Source organism: Dryobates pubescens, chromosome 9, assembly GCF_014839835.1.
Source record: "Dryobates pubescens isolate bDryPub1 chromosome 9, bDryPub1.pri, whole genome shotgun sequence".
Taxonomy (NCBI): Eukaryota; Metazoa; Chordata; class Aves; order Piciformes; family Picidae; genus Dryobates; species Dryobates pubescens.
In genome coordinates this window covers 25649312-25672643 of record NC_071620.1, presented here as the reverse complement: position 1 = coordinate 25672643, position 23332 = coordinate 25649312, and the positions used below count along the sequence as shown (strand labels likewise).

Sequence of the window (23332 nt, the reverse complement as noted above, 5' to 3'; positions counted from 1 at the left end):
TCCCTATGATAGCTAAGACTTGTGGCAGACAAGCTTGAAATCTGAACTTTAAAACAATGCCATTAATGTTTATTGGAAACTCATCTTCCTGTCCCTTATTTTAAAAGAATTGCTAAGGGCATTTTTAAATCTGTAAATTTAGCCAATGGAGAATATCATTCTGATAACTTTTGACTAACAGCTTGTGTCAAGGGAAAAGATGGTATTTTTACAGTAGAGTAAGCTCTTTGTTCTTGTACCTTTTAAGCTTGTTACTTTAAAGTTTGTGTCCTTTACCTTTCTGTCATTTTGGTTGCTGCTCACTCACCCCTAAGAAAACAGGGAGACATTGATGAAGATTGCCAGTGGAAGCAGAAGAATAAAATGTACTAACTGGGTGGTGATTTTCTCTCACATGAACAGACAGGATTAAAAAAACAAACCCTGTTTTGCTTTTGGCTCTGCTTGCTACTAAACACCCTGTCATAGTGCATGAGGTGAGTCACAACTTGTTTATTTATAGCCTTGGCCAATCAAAGTTGAACGCTCTGAACTTCATTCAAGACCAGCAGGCACTTAGGATGTCTTGTAAACACTTGCTCTCTGAGCAAGGAGTGCTCTTCTTGGCCGCAAACAGGACAGGTGCCTGGGCTATCTCTTCTAAAACACAAAACAGACTAGAAGATCATTGCCTGGATTATCTAGATTGATAGAAATAGAATTCCTTTTCACATCTGAAATGCCAGACAGTGAGGATCTGGGACAAGATGAAAGGTACTGTACCTTGATTGTGATGGCCTTCTTATACAGCACAGTATGGACCAAGGCTTTGTGTGACTGATCTGTGTGCACTCCTGAGTCCTCAGCCTAAGATCAGTTTTCTATGCATTTTAACACATTACCTAATTCTTGAGGGATTTGCTGCTAAACCTAACCTAAGGCTTTTTAGAAGACAGCTTTTATGTACAGCTCTTGTGTATTACTTAAAGTAAAGCTGAAGGGACAAAAATACTGGATGGTTTTACTTTTCCCAGCCATGGGACAACCTACAAGCCTCAAAATGTCAGAGACACAAATAGTTTATTCAGAGGCACGTTACTGACAGAACCATTACTCATTACTATGAGATAGGGCACTGTGTCCCTGTGAGGTATGCCTGTCTTTCTGAAATCTAGCTTTTACCTTCATTAGCTAATAAAACCAACAGTCATAACAATAAGTAATTGGATCTAAACTTTAAAAATTTCACAAACATTATTTTGTCAGATGTGATCCAGCACATTCCTATGGAATAAATATGCTAATTAAATTTAGCTAAATAGACAGATTTAAAAATAGGTATTTTAAAAGTGGATGCTACTGATGTTTGTCTGTGACAGAGTTTGTAAATCTAGGTTTTGTACTGTCCACATAGTCTTTCTGTAGTTGCAGTTTTTACTGTCTTGATGCCAATCAAACTGTGGCTCTAAAATGATGTTAATGAAATACTTGATACTGCAAAATGTATGTGAAAATAGACCCTTTTTTTAATGTTAGTTAAGAATAAAGAGGCAAATAAAAGAAATTGCAAGCATCAGAAGTGGGCATTTCATTATGGCTTTTAATTGGATTTCTTCCAGTTAGATTTAAAATTGTATATTTACGTGGATGCTGTTCCAGTATGTATGTCAATGTGGTGTGGTAATACAGATGAGATACAGAAGACATTTCTAATTATCTGCTGTAGATTAGTATATTCAGGCATGGTCAGCTAACTGGCTGAGTGTGGGTGATTGGATCCCTAGTGGCATAACTGGGTCTTTCTGAAGGTGGGGTCACCTACGCATTTCCGTTTTCAGGGATCTAAGTTGTGCCCTATATATGACATAGATTAAAAGTAATTGTACTAGTAGGTCACATTTTCTTCTTTCTGATTAAGGAATGTCAACTCATTACTGATAGCTACCAAAGCATTCATTGCTATTCATTTAAAAATGTTTATCTGGATCTTTGGTTTGTTAAGGAAAGCAGCACAAATGCATGACACATTTCAGGTCATAATAATAGTGGGTTTTTTAAAATTAAATTTATAAATGATATGCTTCATGGTTTGGAAAAATAAAAAGAATGGAGTAGGGTTTGCAAATATGTAAAAGGATGCAACTGTTGTGCAAAACATACAAGCTTTGTAATTTACTTCCTTTGTTCATGGTTCTTTCTCTATAGAGGCTTGTAGCTAGCATTGGCAGTTAAACAGAAATAGTACTAGATCTAAACCTCTTAGACTTCAGGTTTCTGTGAAACAAAGTTGTTTACTTTGCTTGTGGGCTTTTTCTTAAACAAGAAGGGATGGATATTTCTGAAAAAGCATAATAATAGGCCTACTCTTCCTATTTGTAATTTCTGAAACTATCATTAAATTAATTGACCCTAATCTTAAGTCCCTCAGCCTTTTGTGTGCTTACTATTGAGAAAAAAAAGGTGGAGAAAATAGTTCAATCTAAAGATTCCAGTTTTTTTCTGGAATTAATTTGCCTTTTAGCCCTCATAGGGATAACAAATCAGATATAAATGGAGAGCATTCCTGCAGAAGTTTTAATGAGATTTGGTAGAGGTCAGAGTATTTGGGTCCAAGTTTTAAACAATGGAAGGAGGAGCTATGGGAACCATACTGGAAAAATACTGGAATTGTACTAGAGCAATTAATTTCAGAATAGTATAAGAAGAGAGAGTAATGCTAATGTACAGATAATGGGATAATTTGGAGGGCACACTGACTCAAAGTTACTGATTTATATATTTAAAAGGAGAGCAGTAGTATTTTTGTAGAAGCTATAGAATGAGCTTTGTACACGAATCATTTCCAGCACACTGTTTTCCTTGTAGCTCCTTCTCAGATGCAAACAAATACTTCTCACATCCTGTCCCCTCTCAAGTTCATGGCCTACTTCAGAAAGCATGTAATATTGCATCACAAGTGTATTTCATGAAGCTTATAACATCATAGTTAAATAGGCAGCATTGGTCAATAGTTTGTTAGTCATACTGCCAGTTTAAATGTATAAGAAACAAAGGAACATATACTCAAGTACTTCTTAGTAAAGCTAGTAAAAAAAGCTGAGTTATGAACATTAGGTAGCAACTAATATCTTCTTTTTCATTTTGTCATGTAATCCTGGGTGGCAGCAAATCAAGAACAGTCAAGAAAGATGTGCTCGAAAATAAAGGACTGAAAGCAGTTTAGCATAAGGATGACCTATTGCCCTAGTCATTCTTGACCATCAGATCCTCTATAGTTTGGTGTAAGATGATAGAATTGATTTTTTAAAAAATCAAACAAAAATTAATAACTCTGGAATCTAATGATGGTCATGAGTGTATAAAAGATACTGTCAATATTCAGTCCTGAAGTGGCAGAAGCACATGACTGTAGGTGCTTCAGAGAGATACTAACATGTAACTTCCTCTATCAGAAGAATGCCTCTGTTCTAATCGCTGTCACCTGCCTATTATTGAAAAGGTTGGTACACAAAACTGCTCGACAGGAACCTTTTCTGACATAAATAATAATGGGAATGAAAGCTACATTATTTTAAACTACAGTGCCTTTCATAGTATGTGCTTGAACTTTAAAAAATGAACATCCTGTTAAAAGTCAAATCTGCATTTTATTTAATTACTCAAACCATATTTGTAATGATATAAGAATATTTGCTTTTTCTGCTAGTATTAATTAATAGAGTGGAAAGCATTTGATTTCCTTTTAGGACTGAATTCAGTGCCCGAATGGAGGCACAATGGAGGTTTTTGCAGATTAGAAGTCTTCTTTGGCACTTGAAAGTCAAATTTTCCCTTTTTTTGTGTGCAGCTACTCTCTAACTCAAGGAATGTTCAGCTCATCTTTCCTAGCTGTTTAACTTTGAGAGGCCTTGAACTAAGAGTATTCTAGCTGAAGAATGTGGAGGCTGAGGGAGGAAAATTAATTGATTTTGTGAAAAGGGGTTATATGAGTTGTCTCATGTGAGAAAAATAAATGTGAAAGAATTGCTTCCAACATCTGGACAGAGTTGTTTAAGGTTCTGCAAACAGCACTTTATGTTCCTGTTGATACAAATAAGGCTTCCTTACTCTTCTGAGCAAAACTAGTGTACTATGAATAGGAAGCTGACCAGGAACATCCTATCTTGGTAAAAAGACCTGTCTTGGTAAAAAGACAACAGCATATAGTGATAGCATTATAGTTTTTGCTAAACAGAAAGCAAGTCTGTGACAGTATTTATGTAGCACTGAAACACTCAGTTTTCTTGCAAGGAGAGACATTACAAAAAAATCTACACTTATGACCAAGTCATGACTTTGGAGTAATAGCACTTGACTATCAGATCATATTTCATGTTTTGAATGACCTCCAACTGGAGTAGCTAGTGCTCTTCTCAGAGGAGCTGGACAAGAGTACTACAGTTCAGAGGAAGGGTTTCCCCTGAGAACTGACCTATCAGTTTACTTAGAAGAGCCTGCCTAGGACAATGAAATGCCCTAAATTTTATTTATTTTAGCAGGACATTCAGCATAAAGTGATAACAAGCTATGCCCTGGTCTGTTGAGGAAATTGTGTATTGGAATCACCTTCAAAATTTGCAGTTAACCAGTTTGTATATGATCAGCTAGACAGACAATACAGCTCCTTACTAAGATGACTAACTTTATACTTGAATAGAAGAGATAGTATCATAGTATCATAGTATCGAACCATCCAGCTTCAAATTAAAAACATAATTTGTCTAACTTAGCATATCTTACCTATTCCAAGCGTGTTCAAGCTGTAGGATATCAAATGTGATTGGTTAAAGGATGTTTGCCACAGTATTATATGTGGGTTAAAGTCTAAACCTATACAACACCTATAGATTAGCTGTGGGAAATAAAGTGCATATAGGTATCTACAAGCCAGAGAGATTTCTATTAGAAAAGTTTGTAGAGTTTGTAGTAAAAAGGTTGCAGATGAAGATTCTCCCTAAAATTAAAGAATGAAGTGTATTTGTGGATGCTTCCTGGGTTCCTCCTTCTTTTGGTGATGCAGAAGCATTTTGTGGAACTCTTTGAAGCAAGCAGTGTTCTACATGATGTCACAGTGATTCACAGCCACATGACACATGTATAATTATTTTAGTATACTTAGCGATTGCATAGTATGCAGAAGTGGCACAGAATAAAGCACAGTTCTACATAATCACCTTTTTAATTAGCCACATGGGTTGCTAGGATGCTATGCTGTGAGTTCAGTGGTGCTTGCTATTATGTCTTCAAATGTAGTGCACGTAACATTCAGCAGTTTGTCCCATTGGGTTGCGATAAGGCTAATCAATATTGCATTGTTTTCTACCACACAGTTCCATAGTAGATTCTAGAGGGTTTACTATTGGTACTTTAATGCACTAACCCTTAAAAGGTAGTTTTTACACTATTTTATATTTTGGAGAGATAGAAGGATGTTTATTTTTATTTTGAGCATGTGGTGACCTGAAATTTAAATGTTAAAAAAACCCAACATTGACAATGTTTGTTCACAAACTTTATGTAAATGCTATTTTATATTCCTTATCTCTCTGCCTGAATAAGTTAGAAGACAAATTTCAAAATATGTTTTTGGCATAGGCCTTCAGGTATAAAATGTTTGTTTCAAAGAAGGGTCATCATCATACTCACTCCCTTGTACACTGTGGTGATTCCTCTCCTAGCAGGAGAGACCTGTGAAAGTTCGGAAAAAGTAAACTTTCTTGGTCAGGTTTTGCTGACAGTTTACACACTTGAGTTCATTTATCAGGTTTCATATTTAACTTCTGGTTGCCTGTGAGGTTTGTCCTTAGTGATCCTCATCCCTTATAGTTTCATCATTCTATAAGCTCTGGATGGTACTTTATGAAAGACTACAAAATAGCCATATTACCTTTATTTTGATTTACATATCTTTGGGAAAGTAGCTTTCAGCTCTTCCACCTACACTAGCACATTCTAAGTTACCATTAAAATTACAGAGTCTTTACAGGTTTCAAGTGTGTGTGGTTACAGTTGGGAAATCAAGAGGGTTTAAAAGCTCTATAATTACTAACTCTTTGTTTATGCAGGCGCAATCCTTCAGATCCCCCACACCACGGTGTACTGTGTCACTCTCAGTAGTATAGCTATGTGAAGGTACATATAAAACTGTGTACACATAATTTAAAAAAAATCCAGCACATCACGAAGAGATCTTTAAAGCAGTAACATGAGAGCTGCTGACCTTTCTGAGAGAAATATGACGGGGCTTTGCTTGAACAGATGTCGAGATACAAAATGAGAGCATGACACCATCAGTCAATTTTAGAGAATGTAATGCCACTGGCTATTCTGGCCAGAGTTTGTGACTGTGATGGGTTGAAGCATCTGGGGTGGGAGAATGTGTTGTGGGCTTTTTTTTCCCCCTCTTCCCCCCCCCCCCCCCCCCTTTTTTTATCCCTGCTACTAGGTAACTACAGTTTCTGTATTTGCTGAGTTTTAGAAATTACACAGTAAGTAGTCAGACGGCTATGAGTAATTCATGTTCTCTCTTAATACCTTCAACTTTACTGACAGTAGATTTAAAATAGAAGTATAGTACTTTATATCAAACTCAGGATAAGTGATGGGAGCATAAAACTTACTCTAATTGTGCACAAAAATAATGTTGAAGGTGTTCAGTGAGAGCTGTCTGCTTACACCCACAAACGAATACCTGGAGAGCAATCCCAAAAGCTGCTTAGAATTCACGTCTAAGTAATCTATGAAGATACGGTAAGCAACTCCACTGATCCTACACTGAAGTAGTTTTTTGTGTTCTTTGTTGACATCGCAGTCATGCAGTCCACATTCATCATCTACATCACCTATCTTCTTTATGTTTTTCCTTTTTGTCTTTAAATGTGATCGTTGAAAAATTAATTTGTCTGGAGTACAAATCTATCTTTGCATACATACAACTGTAAGTTGTACCTCCTTTCCTTCTTTCTCCCCCTTCTCCAGGATCCCACTGTTTCCAGCCCACTGGCCTCTGGGTAACACTACTGCTCTAGTGGCCTCTGAAGCAAAGGGACAGCAGGGACAGGTGTTACCAGGGTTGGCAGTTACTGGGAGGTGTGACAAGAAGAGGAAGCATGTTGGTGTGATTGTTACACTGAAGATCAGCAAGCTGACTTTCTTACACCCTCTAGCTCTGTAAGATCAGAATAGACCCTGGGGTGCCTTGTAAAATAGGGAAGTGTGGCTATAGTCAAACTCATAAAGGTGTCTTGTGATTTCATGTGGCCTGCAAGAAGATGCTAAGTATTTTTTTACAGAGCAAACTTAACAGTGGGTTTGTAATGTTTTGAAGCAAACATCACTTCTACCATCCACTCTTCTTGCTTTGTCAATCCATTGCATGTGGACTACGGGACCAAAGCATCTAGCAATACATTTTATCTGCAGTGTTGCTTATACTTTCAACATCTTTTCAACTTGGCAAAAGAAAGCATTTACAACCAAGAGAAGCAACTTCACAGAACCTTTCCTGCAAATGTGGCATTTTTCTGTGTAATTTGCATGTTTGTTTTGCATTGACTTTAGTTATACCAATGTGCTTTGTTGTATCTCCTCCTCTTAAATTATGTAGTCTTTATACTGGTGGTTAGCATATCTGAAAGTAGTTTGCATAATTATTGTAGTTTATGTTTTCATCTTTTTCCTACCCCTATTTATGCTATTAACTTGAAGTTAGTAAGCCAACTGTCTACAATTGTCCTACAGTAGGCATTAGGCAATTCCATTTTCTCTTTGTGGCTCCACAAAGTTCCTCTTTGATTGTCAGCATTTTAAGTAAAGGCTAGGAGTAAACTCTGTAAAAGAATTTTACTAATTCAGGGCACTGTTTTAATAGTAGTTTTCAACACTAGAATGAACAGGCAGCTCTTAAAATACATATTATTAATCCTGTAGAATGGTTTGCAAAAGCTAGGAACAAATGGTTTCTTAGGGAGGGTAGCCTATCTGTAAGAGTTGCAGTTCTCACAAAACAAAACCTTAGAATATTACTTTTCTCAAGCCTCTAAGTATTAGAGAAGGGGGAAATTGAAATTGCTATTGTGGATGGGAGGCAGACAAAAAGTTCTGTGTAACATTGCTAATCCGTCTGGCTAGGTTCCTGCAGTGTTCTCCATGGGTTATTTAATGTTTTTATTCCTATCCACTGTCAGAGGCAAACACCTGCATGCAGTGCTGGAAAAAATGTTGCATTTTCTCTGTCTTAGAAAAGTCACATAGTTCAAGATACCAGACTCTCATCCTACAGATTTCATGTACACTACTTTATGTTGGGGTTTGGCTTTTTATTTTTCTTGAAGAGTGGGAGAAAAACATTTCACACTGAGTATTTTTTAATGTAGGAGGAAATCACACTACACTCTACTACAATACAACAAATATTGAAAATCCTGTGCTACAATAAAGTTGGAACAGGGCAATGATTTGAATTTTTGAACTTTAAACAGTTATATATCACGGTTGAAATACAGGTTTTTCTTTAAGTCATGCTCTGTGCTGCGGTATGCATGCAGTACTTTGAATATGAATCCCCCCATGTTTGTGTTTACTGTTTATAGTCTGAAATGGCTCCCAAACTATGCTCCGATTTTAAGTGTTGCTGTGTCACCACCTTGTGGCGAAGTTGCTGTACGGTAGTTAAATACAGGCATAAAGAAAGATGGGTTTCCCTATGAGTGTTTGAGTAGGCATTTTTGACCATAATTTTGGGTGACTTTTCATAAAAATGAAGTTGCGGAGACTATGTATCTGAAAATAGGAGTAGGTGGTTAACCTCCATTCTGTTAGGAAAGTTGCTTTCAACCTTCCTATCAATTTATCTGCAATACAATAGAGAAGGTGGTAACATTCCTATGTAGAATGAAAATGGATGCCATGTATGTGGGAGAAGACTGCTAACTCTTGGCTTAGATACAAGTATGTGAAAATCCACACTTTTAAATCTGAGCAGCAGTTACACCACAGCAACGTAAACCCCAAATCCTATTATCCTGTGTGTTCAGGAGAGGTAGAGCAGCGATTTATACTTGTGAGAAAAAGTTATGCTAGACTTTGCTGAAATGGCATGTTTTCTAGGATTTGGCTGAAATGTTAAAGATTTGAAGGAGAATTTAAGTTCGGTGCTCTTTTTGCTGAGGCATTGGATTTAAGATTCAGAGTTCGCTTTCTCCTTTTATCATAGTAAAATAGAAGTTACATATATTTTGGGTTATATAACTGAATTTTTTTTGTTATTACTGTTTTTGGAAAAGAAAGTGAAATGGATGTTTGTGTATGTAGTTTCTTACAATTTGTGTAGTTTTCTTATTAATTGCTGAAAGGAAATCTGAGGTAAAAAAGTAATCCCAGACTTTTCATTTGATGTTATAAAATAATGGTGTGGACTACACTTCCTATTATGATTCATTGATCAGAGCTTCTGCCTAATTTAGGCCACCTGACCGGTTTTATAACTGTCCCTTTGTTACTATGTGTTGCACACTACTGTGCAAGATGATCTTTGAGGTCTCTTCAACCAGATACATTCTGTGATTTGGTGTGGTATCAGAATATAGCCCCAGCTCCGCAAAGAGAAGAAAGGCAGAAGCTTATCCTTTTAGGAAAAAACCAATATAACTCATGTAGTCCAGTGCAATTATGCATGTAACTTTCAAGTAAGTAATTTCCAGAATTAACATCCATTTTTTCAGCCAGGTGGCTGTTTGATGTGACAGCCTATGTGTATATCCTTATTGCTGTACATTGACCATTGTACATTCTTTTTTGTCATAATGTTGTGTTTTTATTTATCATGTCATTTGCTTCACCTATGACAAAATCTTTACTATTAATGCAGCAGTGCCTTGGACATTTAATGGATTACGTATCCACCGTGGGCTTGTTTATGGCTTACTTGTATTCAGTGTGATCAAAGATGTGTGAACTGAGCAGTGAATTATGCAAACAATGACTTTGTAAAATTGGTACAGAATTTATGTGAGAGTCTCAGTATTTGCATGGTGATGCAAATTCTATTCTATTCTATTCTATTCTATGCATCCCCTATTTTTTTACCAGTTTGGTTAGACATTGACTTGCCTGTTTATATTTTTCCTTCCATTTTTTGTTTCATAAAACATCTTCATTGTAGACGACATATCTACTCCAGAAAAGTATATGATATGATCATTTGGACTGGATATTGTCTACACTGATCAGCTCCAAATTAGATACTTATGTTTTCTCATATTTTTCAGCAAATTCTTGAGTATAGGTTTAAAAAATTTTACTAAAAGGCTTGAACAGCCATAAGCTAATCTTTTAAAACAGTACTCTCAATTTAATGCAAAAATGAAAATTCGTGAGGAAATAGAAGTAAACATCAAGAATTCATGAGGAATTAATAGTTTTTAAGGTGGATAAAAGTCTGCTATGGATCACCATAGTCTGCAGATGACAAAAAATAGAAAAGAAAAAGCAAATGGATTATGAGTATTAAATTTATTAACATGTCTGGTCATCCTGTGGCAATGAAAAGTATGGTATATTTTTTAAGAAACAAGTTTAGGATTCATTTGCTAAATTTCGATGACATCTGTGCCTTGAACTTAGTGTTTTGATGTGGCCAGGATGAATAAGCAATAATTTCTTCCATAATTGCTTTCATGGGCTGAGAATTGCTGCTACTGAGTAGAATTTTTTTGTTTGTTTTGTTGGGTTCTTTGTGATTGTTGTTGTGAAAAACCATCTGATCCACCCAGCGTAGAATATGTGGAAACAAGCGCAGGTTTCTGTAGCATAGCAGCAGCCATTGCTGAGGCTATAGCTTTTACAACCTGATGTTTTCAACCAATTTCAACTTTGTTACAAGCCATAACAAACTTGTTGGGTATTTTTGTTTTACTCAGCTGGAAGATCATCAATTCCAGGCAAGACTACAGACCCAGAATAAATCAGTGCATTTCAGAAACACTTATGAATTTATTTGTGTTTCTTCAAGAAATGTCCCACTTCAAGGAACAAAACCCTGGCAAGGTAAGCACTCCTGACTAAGGTTAACAGTTCAGTGTTGTTCAGTAAAAAGGTGAGATAGATTTTTTTAAAAAACAAGCAAGCAAGCAAAGCAAAGAAAAAAAATGCACATTTGATTCATTGAGTTATGAGTTTCTGCTTTTTGCTGTGAAGAACACTGGTAGTTCATCCATGAGCAAAAGTATTCTCAGTCAGGTTTATAGCAGTAGTCTCCCACCTTACAGGTGCCTGAACCTCACCAGTCATTCCAAAGAAAGAAAATTTAATACATCACAATTTAATAAAAGCAGGAAAAGTATATCATTCCTAAATAGAGCTTTTTTTTTCCTTTTTTTGCCTTCAAAGAACTGTAGTTTTCAGGAACAGCTGCACAAGTATTGCATGATAGAAGAGAACTCCTCGTATTTTACTGTGATCATTTTTCTTCCATACAGATACAGTCGTAGGTTTGGTTTTGGTTTGGTTGGCTTGTTTTTTCCTGGAAAGACTGAGCTGTAAACCCAGTTCACAAAGAGGCAAGTGAGCATAAGGTTTCTTCCTTCCACATAGGAGGACTATCATGATGTAGTTCTAGCCAAAAGTGAAGCAGTTTTCTGTGGAAGTATGTCCTGGCAATAGTAGATTTCATTTTTATAGTTGTATGTCTACATACAATTTAAAAGGCTATTTTGAGGCTTTTTCTCCTCTTTTCATTTCAAGTTTGAGATCAGGTTCTTTCCTGAAAACAGGCTGTTCCAAAGTTAGTAAATAAAAACTATGTAGTACCACGCTCAAATATGAGGCATTTAAACTGAAAATACAACTTGGCACCAGGATGAAATACATTTCAAAGGTGAATAAATTATTAAAGAAAAGAAATGAAGTTGTATGCTTAGGATAATAATGTTATTTTAAAAAAGAAGTAGGTGTATATTGAGATAAGGAAATGCTATATCAGTATACACAATCCCATAGTTTTGTCATGTGGTAGCATGACACAGCAACTGTATGTTAAGGTATATCTAGTGCTGATTTAGTAAAGCAAATTCCGAGAACATGTTTTCCTGACCTCACTCTCTAATTTTACTGCTGTAATTACAAGCAGATTAGGCACTGGTGCTATGTGCAAAATTTCTTTGAATTAATCATTTTATTGCAATTCAGTTCCAAAGGCAAATGGAATCTTCCTGTAAACTTTTAACAGATCAATTCTGTACTCAACACTGCAGTTGTGAAAGATGCACTGTATGTGTCAGTCACAGCAGAAACCAAACATCAAGTTTTACATTGAAAATGCAGCTCAGTCTTGTCGTTAACAGGAATGCTAGAGTAGCCAACAAGCCTCATGAGAATGCTTGCTGGCATATAAAACAGTTTCATGAAACAATGCAACAGGGGAGAGAACTGTAATTAAAGGTTTGTTGCTTTTGTAAGCATGCAGCAAGTATACATTGCAATATTTCAGTTACTGAATTAGTTTTTTCGTTGCATACCAGCTGTTTAGTGTTGTTTTGTGTAATGAAGGTGAAGTAATCTGTAGTAATTTTAGCAATAGCCATGAGTCTGTTAAAGCTTTACAGTGAATAAATAAAAAGGGCATATTTGTATAATGGAAGAGGGGTATATCCTAAGTTGCCAAAATGGTTTGATGCTTGTTTGCACCAAAAGTGTTAAAGTATTTCTGAATTTTATTTTTTAAACCTTCAATTTTCTTTTGCAAAATTATCTAAATATTTGAACAGTGTTCAAGTGTTAACAGCCAGCTTCAATATTTTTCCCAGTTTTGCCTGCTAGTCTGCAGTATATGTACATTTTTCACTGTCTTGGGAAGCTACATTCCTGGAGTCGTCCTCTCTTACGTCTTGTGTAAGTACAGCCTCTCTTCCCATCATGATTTACATATGTAGTTATTCCTTATCTGGTCTATGTATAGGGAGTATTTATTTATTTATTTATATCTACCCAAATGTGCAAGTGTGCAGATGACACCAAGCTGATTGGTAGGGTTAACACACCTGAGTGACTGAATGCCACCCAGAGGGACTTTTGACAAGTTTGAGAACTGGGCCCATGTGATTCTCATGAGGTTCACCAAGGCCAAGTGCAAGGTCTGTACCTGGGTAAAGCTGACCCCTGGTATCAACTCAGGCTGGAGTAGGATGGAACTGAGAACAGCTCTGTGGAGAAGAACTTTGGGCTACTGGTGGACAAAAAGCTAGACAAAAACCAGCAATGTCCACTCGCAGCCCAGAAAGCCAAACATAGCCTGAGCTGCAGCAAAAGACTGTCCAATAGGTTGAGGGAGGCGATTATGCCTCTCTACTCCACTTCGGTGAGACTTCATGTGGAGTGTGTCCAGCTCTGGAGCCCTCAACACAAGAAAGACATGGGCCTATTGGAGCAAGTCCAGACAGGGGCCACAAGAGTGATCAGAGGGCTGAAACACCTCTCTTATGAAGAAATGCTGAAGAGTTGGGGTTGTTCAGCCTGGGGAAGAGAAGACTCTAGGGAGACCTTATTGTGGGCTTTCCCTTTTCAAAGGGAGAATGTTAAGACTGGAGACAAACTTTTTAGCAGGACCTGTTGTGACAGAACAAGGGATAATGGTTTTAAACTAAAAGACAGAGATTTGGACTAGAGAAAAAGATTCTTTTACAGTCATGGTGGTGAAACACTGGCACAGGTTACCCAGAGAGGTGGTAGATGCCTCGTTTGTGGAAACATTCTAGGTCAGGTTGGACGGGACTCTGAGCAACCTGATCTAGTTAAAGATGTCCTTGCTTACTGCAAGGGGGTTTTGGACTAGATGACCTTTAAAGCTTCCTTCCAATACAAACTATTTTATGATTCTGCCATAAATACACATATATGTATATATATGTAGATTCTGAGAAGTACTGTTTCTTCTATGGAAGTCAACTTACAAGTATTGCTGATTCTGGCACAATGTTGAATTGTCATATTTCCCAGGCAGAGATATCACAATCAGACTAAATCAAGACAACAATACATGTTACAGTGATCATAAATTGTGCCTTACTGGAAGTAAAAAAAATGTTCATTGCTATGAATACAGTGGCATTTTCTGGATTTGACATGAACAGCTTGTCTGACATGGGTATTTCATAGTGCATTTATGTAAAACCAGTTGTATGTTGTAAAATCCATGTTATGCAAATGCATTGTTTAAGCTTTATTGTGTAATTTCTTAGAAATTACTTTATCTGTGTCTTCATTTTTGTTACAGTATTGTGTGCCTTTTTATGTCCCTTCCTGAAGTGCAATGAATTTGGACAGAAAGTGTGCAGCAAAATTAAGACTCTTCTGATTAAGTTAGATTTTGGAGTAGTGGAATATATCATCCAGAAGAAAAAAGAGAGATCTGGTGAGTACTTAAGCATAGTCCCAAGTAATGTGCTTTGGTATGCAGAGACTGACCTTGAAGCCAGTTTGGTTTGTCCTGTGAAGCCAATTTTAAATGCATTCCTTTCTTCGAACTTGGCCACCATTCTTAGCTTTGTAAGGAGTGGCAATGTGTGTCAGACAACTGGATATAGTGAAAACAAAAGGAAGGAAATAAGGCAAGACTGATGATTCTCTTCATACTTGATTAGATGTACTGCTTGTAGGTTTTCATAAAAAAACTACTTGCTGTAAGTATGCAATGCTTATTTCTGGTTAGGTAAGTCAAACTTATCCAGGAGAGACTCACTCAAGAACACAAAACAACTCTGTAACAGAATTTTCAGTCTTATCTGAAATCTTTAAACACTAGAAACTTGTATATATTGAGTAATAAAGCTATTTCAAGAAAGTATTTATATGACCAGTGTTATCTTTGCTTTTTGTGTGCTCTGCAGTTTTTGGTAATTAAAGCTTTGTAGTGTAGTCACATTACTTGCAGATAACCTACCCCTTTTAGTTAGTGTTATATCAGTAGATTTCATACCTGCTTTAAAACATGCATTTCTTGTAAGCATTCATCATACAACATGCTGTTCCTAGACACAATAAGAGGAACCATCTGCCTTCCCCCTTCTCTTGCATATAATGCAGTAGTTGGAAATAATGCATAATGCATTGAATTTTTTCTTTTTCTTACCTTGTTCTACTTTTAAGTGAAACTGTCAGAGAGAGATCAGACCACTGTTTCATAAATTTCATAAGACAGCTCTGGGGAAATGGTTGATGTTAGATGCTTTGTTGTTTCCCACCCTCCAGTCTAATTTAACCCAGACAAGTTTCCTGCCTTGCTTTCACAAACCCTTGTACTGGCACAAGAAAGGAAATAGCAACTTAGAAAAATGAGCAGCCAGGAATAATATGGCTATGGTTTCCAGCCTATATTGGTTTAAAATATTCATTAGACTCTTCTCAGACAGAGGGGGAGAAATTTGTTTCTCCTTTCATCAATAAGGAGCAACATTTTACCAGACTTTAGGGGATGCTTTGTATGCATATTTGAATATAGATGTGAATACAGGGTGGCTATGTGCAAAGAAGGGTTTTATAAATGGAAATTACATGCACTTACCCAGAAAACTGTATATTCTCATGTAAGTGTAATGTTCTGGGATAACTGCAATGCCTGTTACAACTGTGCATTGTACCAGCAGTGTAGTTTAAAAGACAGATGTATGTTGCCAGGATAGATAACATTATGGTATGCAAGAGAGACTTCTGAAGGAAGTGCAATACAGGTTAAATAAATCTGTTGGAATGTGTTTCAGAGCAACATAATCTCTCCCACTGCTGCACAATATATGTTGATAAACATCTAGCCCGTTTATCAGCCTTGTCTCCCTCACCTTTAGTAGCATACTACATAAATTATAAACTTTATCAGCAGGTGGAAGTTTACTATGCTATGTAAACTGTATGACAGAGAACATACACTGAACCTGGAAATCCATTGTCATTAGTTTTTTGTTTTTTCTTTCAGAAAGAGCAAAAACAAAACCCACAGAAGATGACAGTGAATTAGACATATCAGCTCTGTGTCCTAAGGTGATTTTTTTTCCAGTTAGCCCTATCTTGCTTTCAAAATCTATATAGAAAGTGAAGAGTATCTAGAATACTATCTCTGTTCTTCTGTGGAAGACTTTAACCTGCCCAGGAGAGACTGTGTTCCTGAACTAAGCAATATGCTTTAAAAGTATTTCATAGTCTCCATCTTTAGACTCATACTAATTAACTTACTGCATTTGTGACTTCTGGCCTTCAAGGTAATGGTTTCTTTAGCTTATTAAACGAAGAATGTGTTTATTTTGTGTCAGCTGTATAACTAGAATTTAATACCAAAGGTGGCTATTTTTACTTGAAACAGTGCAACTGCAGTTAAGTTTCATCAAATTTAAATATAACAATTTGTCAGATGCTTTTGTAATCACTTGGCTGATTTTTTAAAATCAGTAAACCTGTATATTATCTATAAATACATTTCTTGATATGTATGAGAGCACTCTTAATATCTCCTTTCTCTCTTAATATTCTTACATACTGTATGGCAAAGAATCTTCCATTATAACACACTGGTTGGTTAAAAAAAATATCAGATTGACAGGAATTCTTACACATCATTTGATCAGTAATGTATAGAGCCTGACTCTGACTGATTACTTTGAAGATGTTTTTGTATTCTGAAAAAAAATACTGTAATTGTAATAGTATAATTGTAATTTAGAATTCATATCCTATGGGATATATATTTGTAGCTGACATGATTGAATGTTGGATACATTTGTAAAGGATAATGATTTTTTTAATTAGCTACTTTTGACTCTTGTACATAATGGCCTGGGTTTTGATCCAACTTTATGAATTTATTTACATTTATTTTGCTTTTGCAGGCTTTCTTTACAGTAGGATACTACTTTCTGTATAAATAACTGGAATATTCTATGCTTCTGTGGTATTCTTCTAAGTATTGTATACTCCTATTATTTTCATGTTTCTTCAATTAAGGTAATTGCAGAGGTGACTTGTATTGCTATGTCATGCAAGAGGCTTCTTTTAAAGTATCTAGGCATTTGTGTCCTGTAGTGATTTTTTTTCTTTCTAATATAACAATACCATGTATGGGACTATTTTATGTGCAGGTTAGTCCTACAGTTGTTGCCAAAGAGCTGTCAGTGTCTGACACAGATGTATCGGAAGTATCTTGGACCGATAATGGGACCTTTAATTTATCTGAGGGGTATTCTCCACAGACAGACACATCTGATGGTATGTAATGGTTTCATCTATTTCATCAATGAATTGCAGTAATGTGAGTTACCTGTAAATTATTAGAGATTTTGAGGACAGAAGGTTTTTGGGTTGGTTTTGGTTTGGTTTGTGTTGGGTTTTTTCCTGCCAAATGTAGAAGCTCTCTTCCATCTGACCTTTTAAGCAAGTAAACCTTTTATGTTATTACCAATGCTTCTGTAGGTAAGCTATACAAATAAAAGCCGAGGAAGAAAATGTGAATTTTTAATTACTAAACAGCCAATTAAATAAAGTATTACTAGGTTTTGGTGCTAGAATGCTAATGAAGACAAGACAGCAATAAGCCTAATTTAGATGTGAAGACTAAGACTAGAAGAAGATTCTCAAGCACACATCTTGATCTTGAGCAGATCTTTAAGTTCTTACTTTTTACAGACTGTTTTCAGCTATCATTTTGCCTGAATAAAGATGAAGGACAACACTAGTTTGGTGTAATCTTATCTAGGGATTTATTGTTCTGCTCATCCTGCATTTTTCTTTTTCTAGACAAAGTTAACTGAAGATGACAAGTAGGGTGAGATACTTAATGACATTATACAGTCCAGATTAATAATTTAAATTACTTTGTTGATATTTTAAATAAATAGCATTGTATAGTCACAGAATCCTAAGATGGAATGAGCCATTATCTTTCATCTCATCTAACCTTCTATTCAAAGCCAGTTCAACTTACCAAGTTGCTCAGGGCTGTGACCACTTAAACTTTGAGCATTTGAAATGGCAGAGATTCAGAAACCTCCCTGGACAGCCTTTTTATCATGAGGGTGAGCAGATATTGAAAATTATAGATATTATCAATTACAAATTTTTCAGACTTACATGGCTGGTATATTTCAAACTACCTGTGCTAAAGGTCTGCAAGGGTTGTTTCATATACAGATGACACTATTTTAAAAAATACTTCCCTCAAATAATTTTCTGAGTTAGGCTAATACCAGGTGATTTGTGATACTAGATTTATAACCTCAAAATCATTTTATTTTAGATGTAACACAAAGCTCCTCTGCACTGAGATTACAGAAGGCTACTAGGCTATGGATTAATAAATGCATTCAAAGGAACACTTACTAACTGCATTTTTACATTGTGTTGCTTATTTTGGGAAGCTTTTCATGTTTGCTAACGGTTTCTTTCTGTTAACCCTGTAATAGATTTCGACCGACCTAGTGATCATGAAGAAGCTTTCACTAGAGATCTTTCAGAATTTCCTTCTTTAGAAAATGGTGCTGGAACCAATGATGATGATGACTCAAGCATCAGTATGCCTATCCAGAAAAAACAAAAAAAAGAACAAACATATCTCAAGGTGGATCATGCTTCCAGACAGAGTAAAGAGAGACCATCTACAGCAGGGCTTTCCTTGCCTTTGACCGGTGACCAAACCTTTAACTTAATGAGTGGAATTGCTGGGGATGTCATCGCAGCTGCAGTGTCTGCTGCCATCAAAGACCAGTTGCAGTCCACACAGCAAGCTCCCTCACATGCAGTGCCCAGTTTGAGTGAGGAGACAGACACAGAGGAAGCTGATGATTTTGAACTGCTTGACCAGTCTGAGCTTGAGCAGATTGAGAAAGAATTGGGACTTTCACAAGGCCAACAAACAGAATCCCAGGAAAAGAAAAAGTCTTCAGGCTTTCTTTCAAATCTGCTTGGAAGCCATTAACCTGGAAATTGTAGCTGGTAACATAGAAGAAATTAAACATAAAAAAAAAATCAAATGCAAAAAAAAAGGAAAATTCTGAGCTGTAAGCTTTAACTATCCCCTTAGATGTGTTGTAATAATTTCCCTTACGCAGAGTGAATTAACTGGATAAATATCAGCTGATACTGATAGTTTAATGTTTCTGGTAGTTATACCTCAATGTAGTAGCATGGAAATTAATTATCTATCCACTGTTTGATTGCAGATGAGTGTTGGAGTTCAGTTGTTCAAAAGAGTTGGGGGAGAGGGCTTTTTTTAACTTTTTGCCAACGATGTATTTTGGGGTCCTGAGCCAAATTTTCAGCATGGGCAGTTTATTTACTCTTGGTTGCCAGCCATGTGATACTATTAATGATTTGCAGAGTGAGGTTAAAGTAATCAGAGGACTGCAGTGAGATTAACTGAATCTCGCTTCCTTCAATTATACAGAAAATTATGAATCCCTGCAGTTTGCTTTATGTATAGTCCATCTACTATATATGAAACACACTGACCAACACAACTATAGTTTAAATATGTGTGCAACACTATAAAAAAAGTTGATTTCATATTTAAAACCATTGAAATATTTTGGATATGGTGATGCATTTCCAAGTTCTTTCCTGTTTTAGATTTGTAGAGTTGTAAAGTGGCATGCTACTTGACTGACCACCTGCTGTGTTCCTTGAGTCTGGTCTGGTCCTTGGCAGTATTACCCATGTAAAGCCATCCAACACATTTTTGTAGCGTTATATCACAGAAATTGAAAAACCTTTTTGGGAGCAGGTGAAGGTAGTTGCTGTTTGGAATAGAAGTTAGAGGTAAAAAGACAAAAAAAAGCCCCACACAAACTTTTTTTTTTTAGGTGCCACTTCCTAAATTCAGGATTCTGTGGGTTTGGTTGTTTTGGTTTTTTTTCCCCCCCAGGACTGCTGCCATCACTTGCAACAAAAGTTCTATTGCCAGCTGAGTATTTTATGATACTTGAAAGTATTCAGTGAGGTCATCTGTAGTAGAAGACATTCAGGATCTTCTTCTTGGCATGTAATTTGAAACAAGCAAAAAAAAAAAAACTTGTTCAAATTATTTGCCAGTTGAAACTCCACACATGCTGAACAAGTGGCATGGGATCGTAAGCAGGTAACTTAATTTACTTTTTCTAGGGCTTTTTTGTTCACCTCTGACAGAACTGAATTGCAATACCAAGCAATAGTAATCAAAGAAACAGGAAGAAGTAACGCTAGGGCTTTTTAATGTGATGTAAACCACAAGAAAGGTGAGGGACCATGTCAGCTGCTATTACTGCTCAATTGAGTTTCCATTTGCTGGCATTTGAAGAGGTGAATACTGTCATCTAGGACCCCGAGAAAGAACAGCATCAGATTATAAAAATCTTGCACTAACATATATGTGTAGGTAAACCTGTCTATAAAGTTAACTCTATTTTAATTTATTTTTGGGTGTGAGATGAAAAAAATAGGCAGATGGACAAAAAGAGGGTAGCAAAAAGAAAGACGCTGAGAATTTTTGACATTAGCTTTATTGTTGCTTGTGCTTTTGTGTCAGTAATGCGTATTGACTGTGTTTGCTCTCCTTTACCAGTACAAAAGTGAGCCTGTGCCTTCATTATTACGTTCATTTTGAAGTAATTGGATGCTGGATATAGATCCCACAAGATGCAGTTTTTAAAATCATAACATCTCAGCACGAAGTTTCTGGAAATTATTAGAAAACTATGGCCACATGACTTCCCCACAGCACTGGTTGTTAAGTTTCCTTTTGAGCTTCCCCCAGCCTGTCTTTCCCATTAAAAATAAACAAACAAAACAAACAAAAAAACACAAACAAACAAAAAACCACACAAAAAAACCCCTAAACCCACACAAAAAAAACCCTAAACCCCAACCAAACATAAACAAAACTAAAAAACAAATACCCCCCCAACCCCCAAAAAACCCACAACCAAAAAGCCCAAACAAACCCTATACAAAACAAAACCAACCAACCAAAACAGAAACAAAACAAAAAAAGGAGTTTTTGCTGGGAAATCAGTAAGTTTAAAGGCCACTTGAATTTCTCAGATGATTTAAAAGCCTCATCTCCTTGCTGCATGTTTAGGACAGTTTATACAGTTAAAAGAGTTCAAATTCCAAGTTGCTGATGAAACTTTGTAAGACACACAAACATATGTGTGCTTTCTTGTACAGGAATACTGGTGCCAGGAGGGGAGGTGCCAGGCTATGGTACAGGGAGAAGAGGGAGGAAGGGAGTAGTCCTTCACAGGCTTTTCTGAAGCAGATTAATGGGATGGAGTAGCTGGTTGTCAATGGTTGCATTATAACAACGTGCACTTGTTTTATAAAGAATACTTGTGGTTATAAAAGTACATAATGCAGGGGCACTCATCTAGAATAAAAAGAGCAGGTCAAGAAGGAAAAGGAGCTGGAGGGGTTTCTCAGACTTTTTGTAAATGATCCATTTTCTGGTTTCAAGATAGCAAAATAGATTGATTTTTCTCCAGTATGAGTCCTTTTTTATTTTTTTCCCCAGAAATTAAAACAAAGCAAAACTTGAACAAGTACATCATTAAAGCTTAGGGGCATAATTGCTTATTTAGGCAATTTAGAATTCTATTTTTCTGTTCTGGTGGTAGTTAATTACATTTAAGCCCCTAAATACTGTGTAATAGAAATAAGGTAATTGTGTAGCATTTATTATTCTTCCTCAGGTAGTGGAAAGATAGCTAGTTTTCTGCAGGGAATTACCTCTTCCTTCCCAAACATGTAAGGAACACTTTGCTCAGACGTGACACATTCCACTGGAGCAGTTTTGACAGCAAAACACAAAATGTTTTTCTCCATTACGAGATCCTTTCCACACTGCCTTTAGTTGGAAGTCCCTCAAGAATCCATTTTGTTGTATTCTAGCAGCAGCCATAAAATAGCAGTTACTTAAAAATTCCTGTCACGGTGGTCCACAGCATCATTCCTACCAAGCACTGTCATCACCTCCCCATCTTCCAAAGCTGTGAACACCCAGGCAGGAAGAAAGGCAAGCAAGTATAAGGTAGCACATAGCTTTGAAACATGTATTTACCTGTGGAAGGCCTGTTTGCTTGCAGTTTCTAGTCAAAAGGCAGTGCAGGCAGCATAGAGGGCATAGATCTGAGTATGGATGCGTGAGCAAATGCCAGGAGGTAACAAGAGAGTATGATCATGCCATGGGATCGGTACTGCTTGCAATATCTGGTGTGCTCTTACCTGGTAGTAACTTGCAAATGTGCATTTGCAGTAGTGTGGTTGGAAGCGCTCACCCTTCACGCATCCCTGCCAGAGAAAACAATGTGTGTCAGGGCAGAGCCTGTGGGATGCAGTTCCATCCTTTGCCCTCAGAAAATTTCTCCTTGCATTAGTATATTTGAGATGGAGTGCTCGCCATTTGACCAGTGGCCTTACCTGTGTCAAGTCCAGTGTAAAAGCACCTATGTGAAGCACACAGGGCTTTTCATGTGTATGTACTGCACACCTCCTTACTCTTCTTCAGTTTGTTCATGGAAAAAAATTATTCTATGCAGAGGATGAAAAATAATTTTAATGGAACGCAGTAGCATCTGAAGAAACACTTGTTTTACTGTTTCTTTGTTCATTTTGCACTTTATCCAGACTGTATAAGCCTTCTGAACAAATTCCCTGCAGCCTCCATGTCTGTTCTCAGCACATGAGCAGTGCAGTTTGGAACAGCACCAGCCGGCTAACCAGAAACTGGAAAATTACAAAATGTCTGTCTTTAAAATATTTCGCAGCACTTTACCTAGCCTGACTACTATTTTGTAAACATGGAATTATTATATTGTTTGTAAAGCCATTTAATAAATGTGTTAGTTTTTATCTTTCATCGTATCCAATTGTATGCTTGTTCCCGAAGTCGGGAAAAAAAACAACCAACTGATAACATGAAAACCAAACTCCTTTAGCGAGTTTCTGATGTTCCTTTGGTTATTTCCTTCCTTAACTGTCAGACCTATGCTTCCGCCCAACAATTTCGCTGATCTGGGCTCTCGGCCATGAACCTGACAACGTCAGATTATGTTCCAGGCACAGCACGGCGACTGCCCGGTCCAGAGGAGGGCTGGTCTCCAGGGAGACACAAGGTGGGGGCGCCAGAGGACCCAGCTCCAGTGCTACCCCTGTGATACCACCGCGGGCCCAGAAGCGGCGCGCCCCATCTTTCGGTGCGGGAGGGGTATGAAACCTCCGCGCCGCCTGGGGGCGCCAAAGGAAGCGGCGGGCAGCGCTTCCTTGCCGGAAGGGGAATTCCGTGTTCCTCCCTCCCCTTCCTGTGTTC

The 23332-nt window shown here is 37.0% G+C and overlaps 1 protein-coding gene across 1 annotated transcript; it reads left to right on the top strand.

Annotated features, from left to right (window-relative positions):
* The first annotated feature begins 565 nt into the window (after positions 1-565).
* RETREG1 (reticulophagy regulator 1) lies at positions 566-19037 on the top strand. Its single transcript, XM_009909182.2, has 7 exons — positions 566-753; positions 10938-11064; positions 12822-12906; positions 14288-14425; positions 15983-16047; positions 17139-17265; positions 18459-19037. Exons 1-7 carry the CDS (start codon positions 719-721, stop codon positions 18968-18970), a joined length of 1089 nt encoding a protein of 362 aa, XP_009907484.2. The 5' UTR covers positions 566-718; the 3' UTR covers positions 18971-19037.
* The last annotated feature ends 4295 nt before the right edge of the window (positions 19038-23332 follow it).

Bases quoted from the DNA above. Each gene is read 5' to 3' on its own strand.
- RETREG1 (XM_009909182.2), top strand. From the start codon at position 719: ATGCCAGACAGTGAGGATCTGGGACAAGATGAAAG. The intron at 754-10,937 runs GTACTGTACCTT...TGTTTTACTCAG, and splicing joins GATCTGGGACAAGATGAAAG to CTGGAAGATCATCAATTCCA. The intron at 16,048-17,138 runs GTGATTTTTTTT...TTTTATGTGCAG, and splicing joins TATCAGCTCTGTGTCCTAAG to GTTAGTCCTACAGTTGTTGC.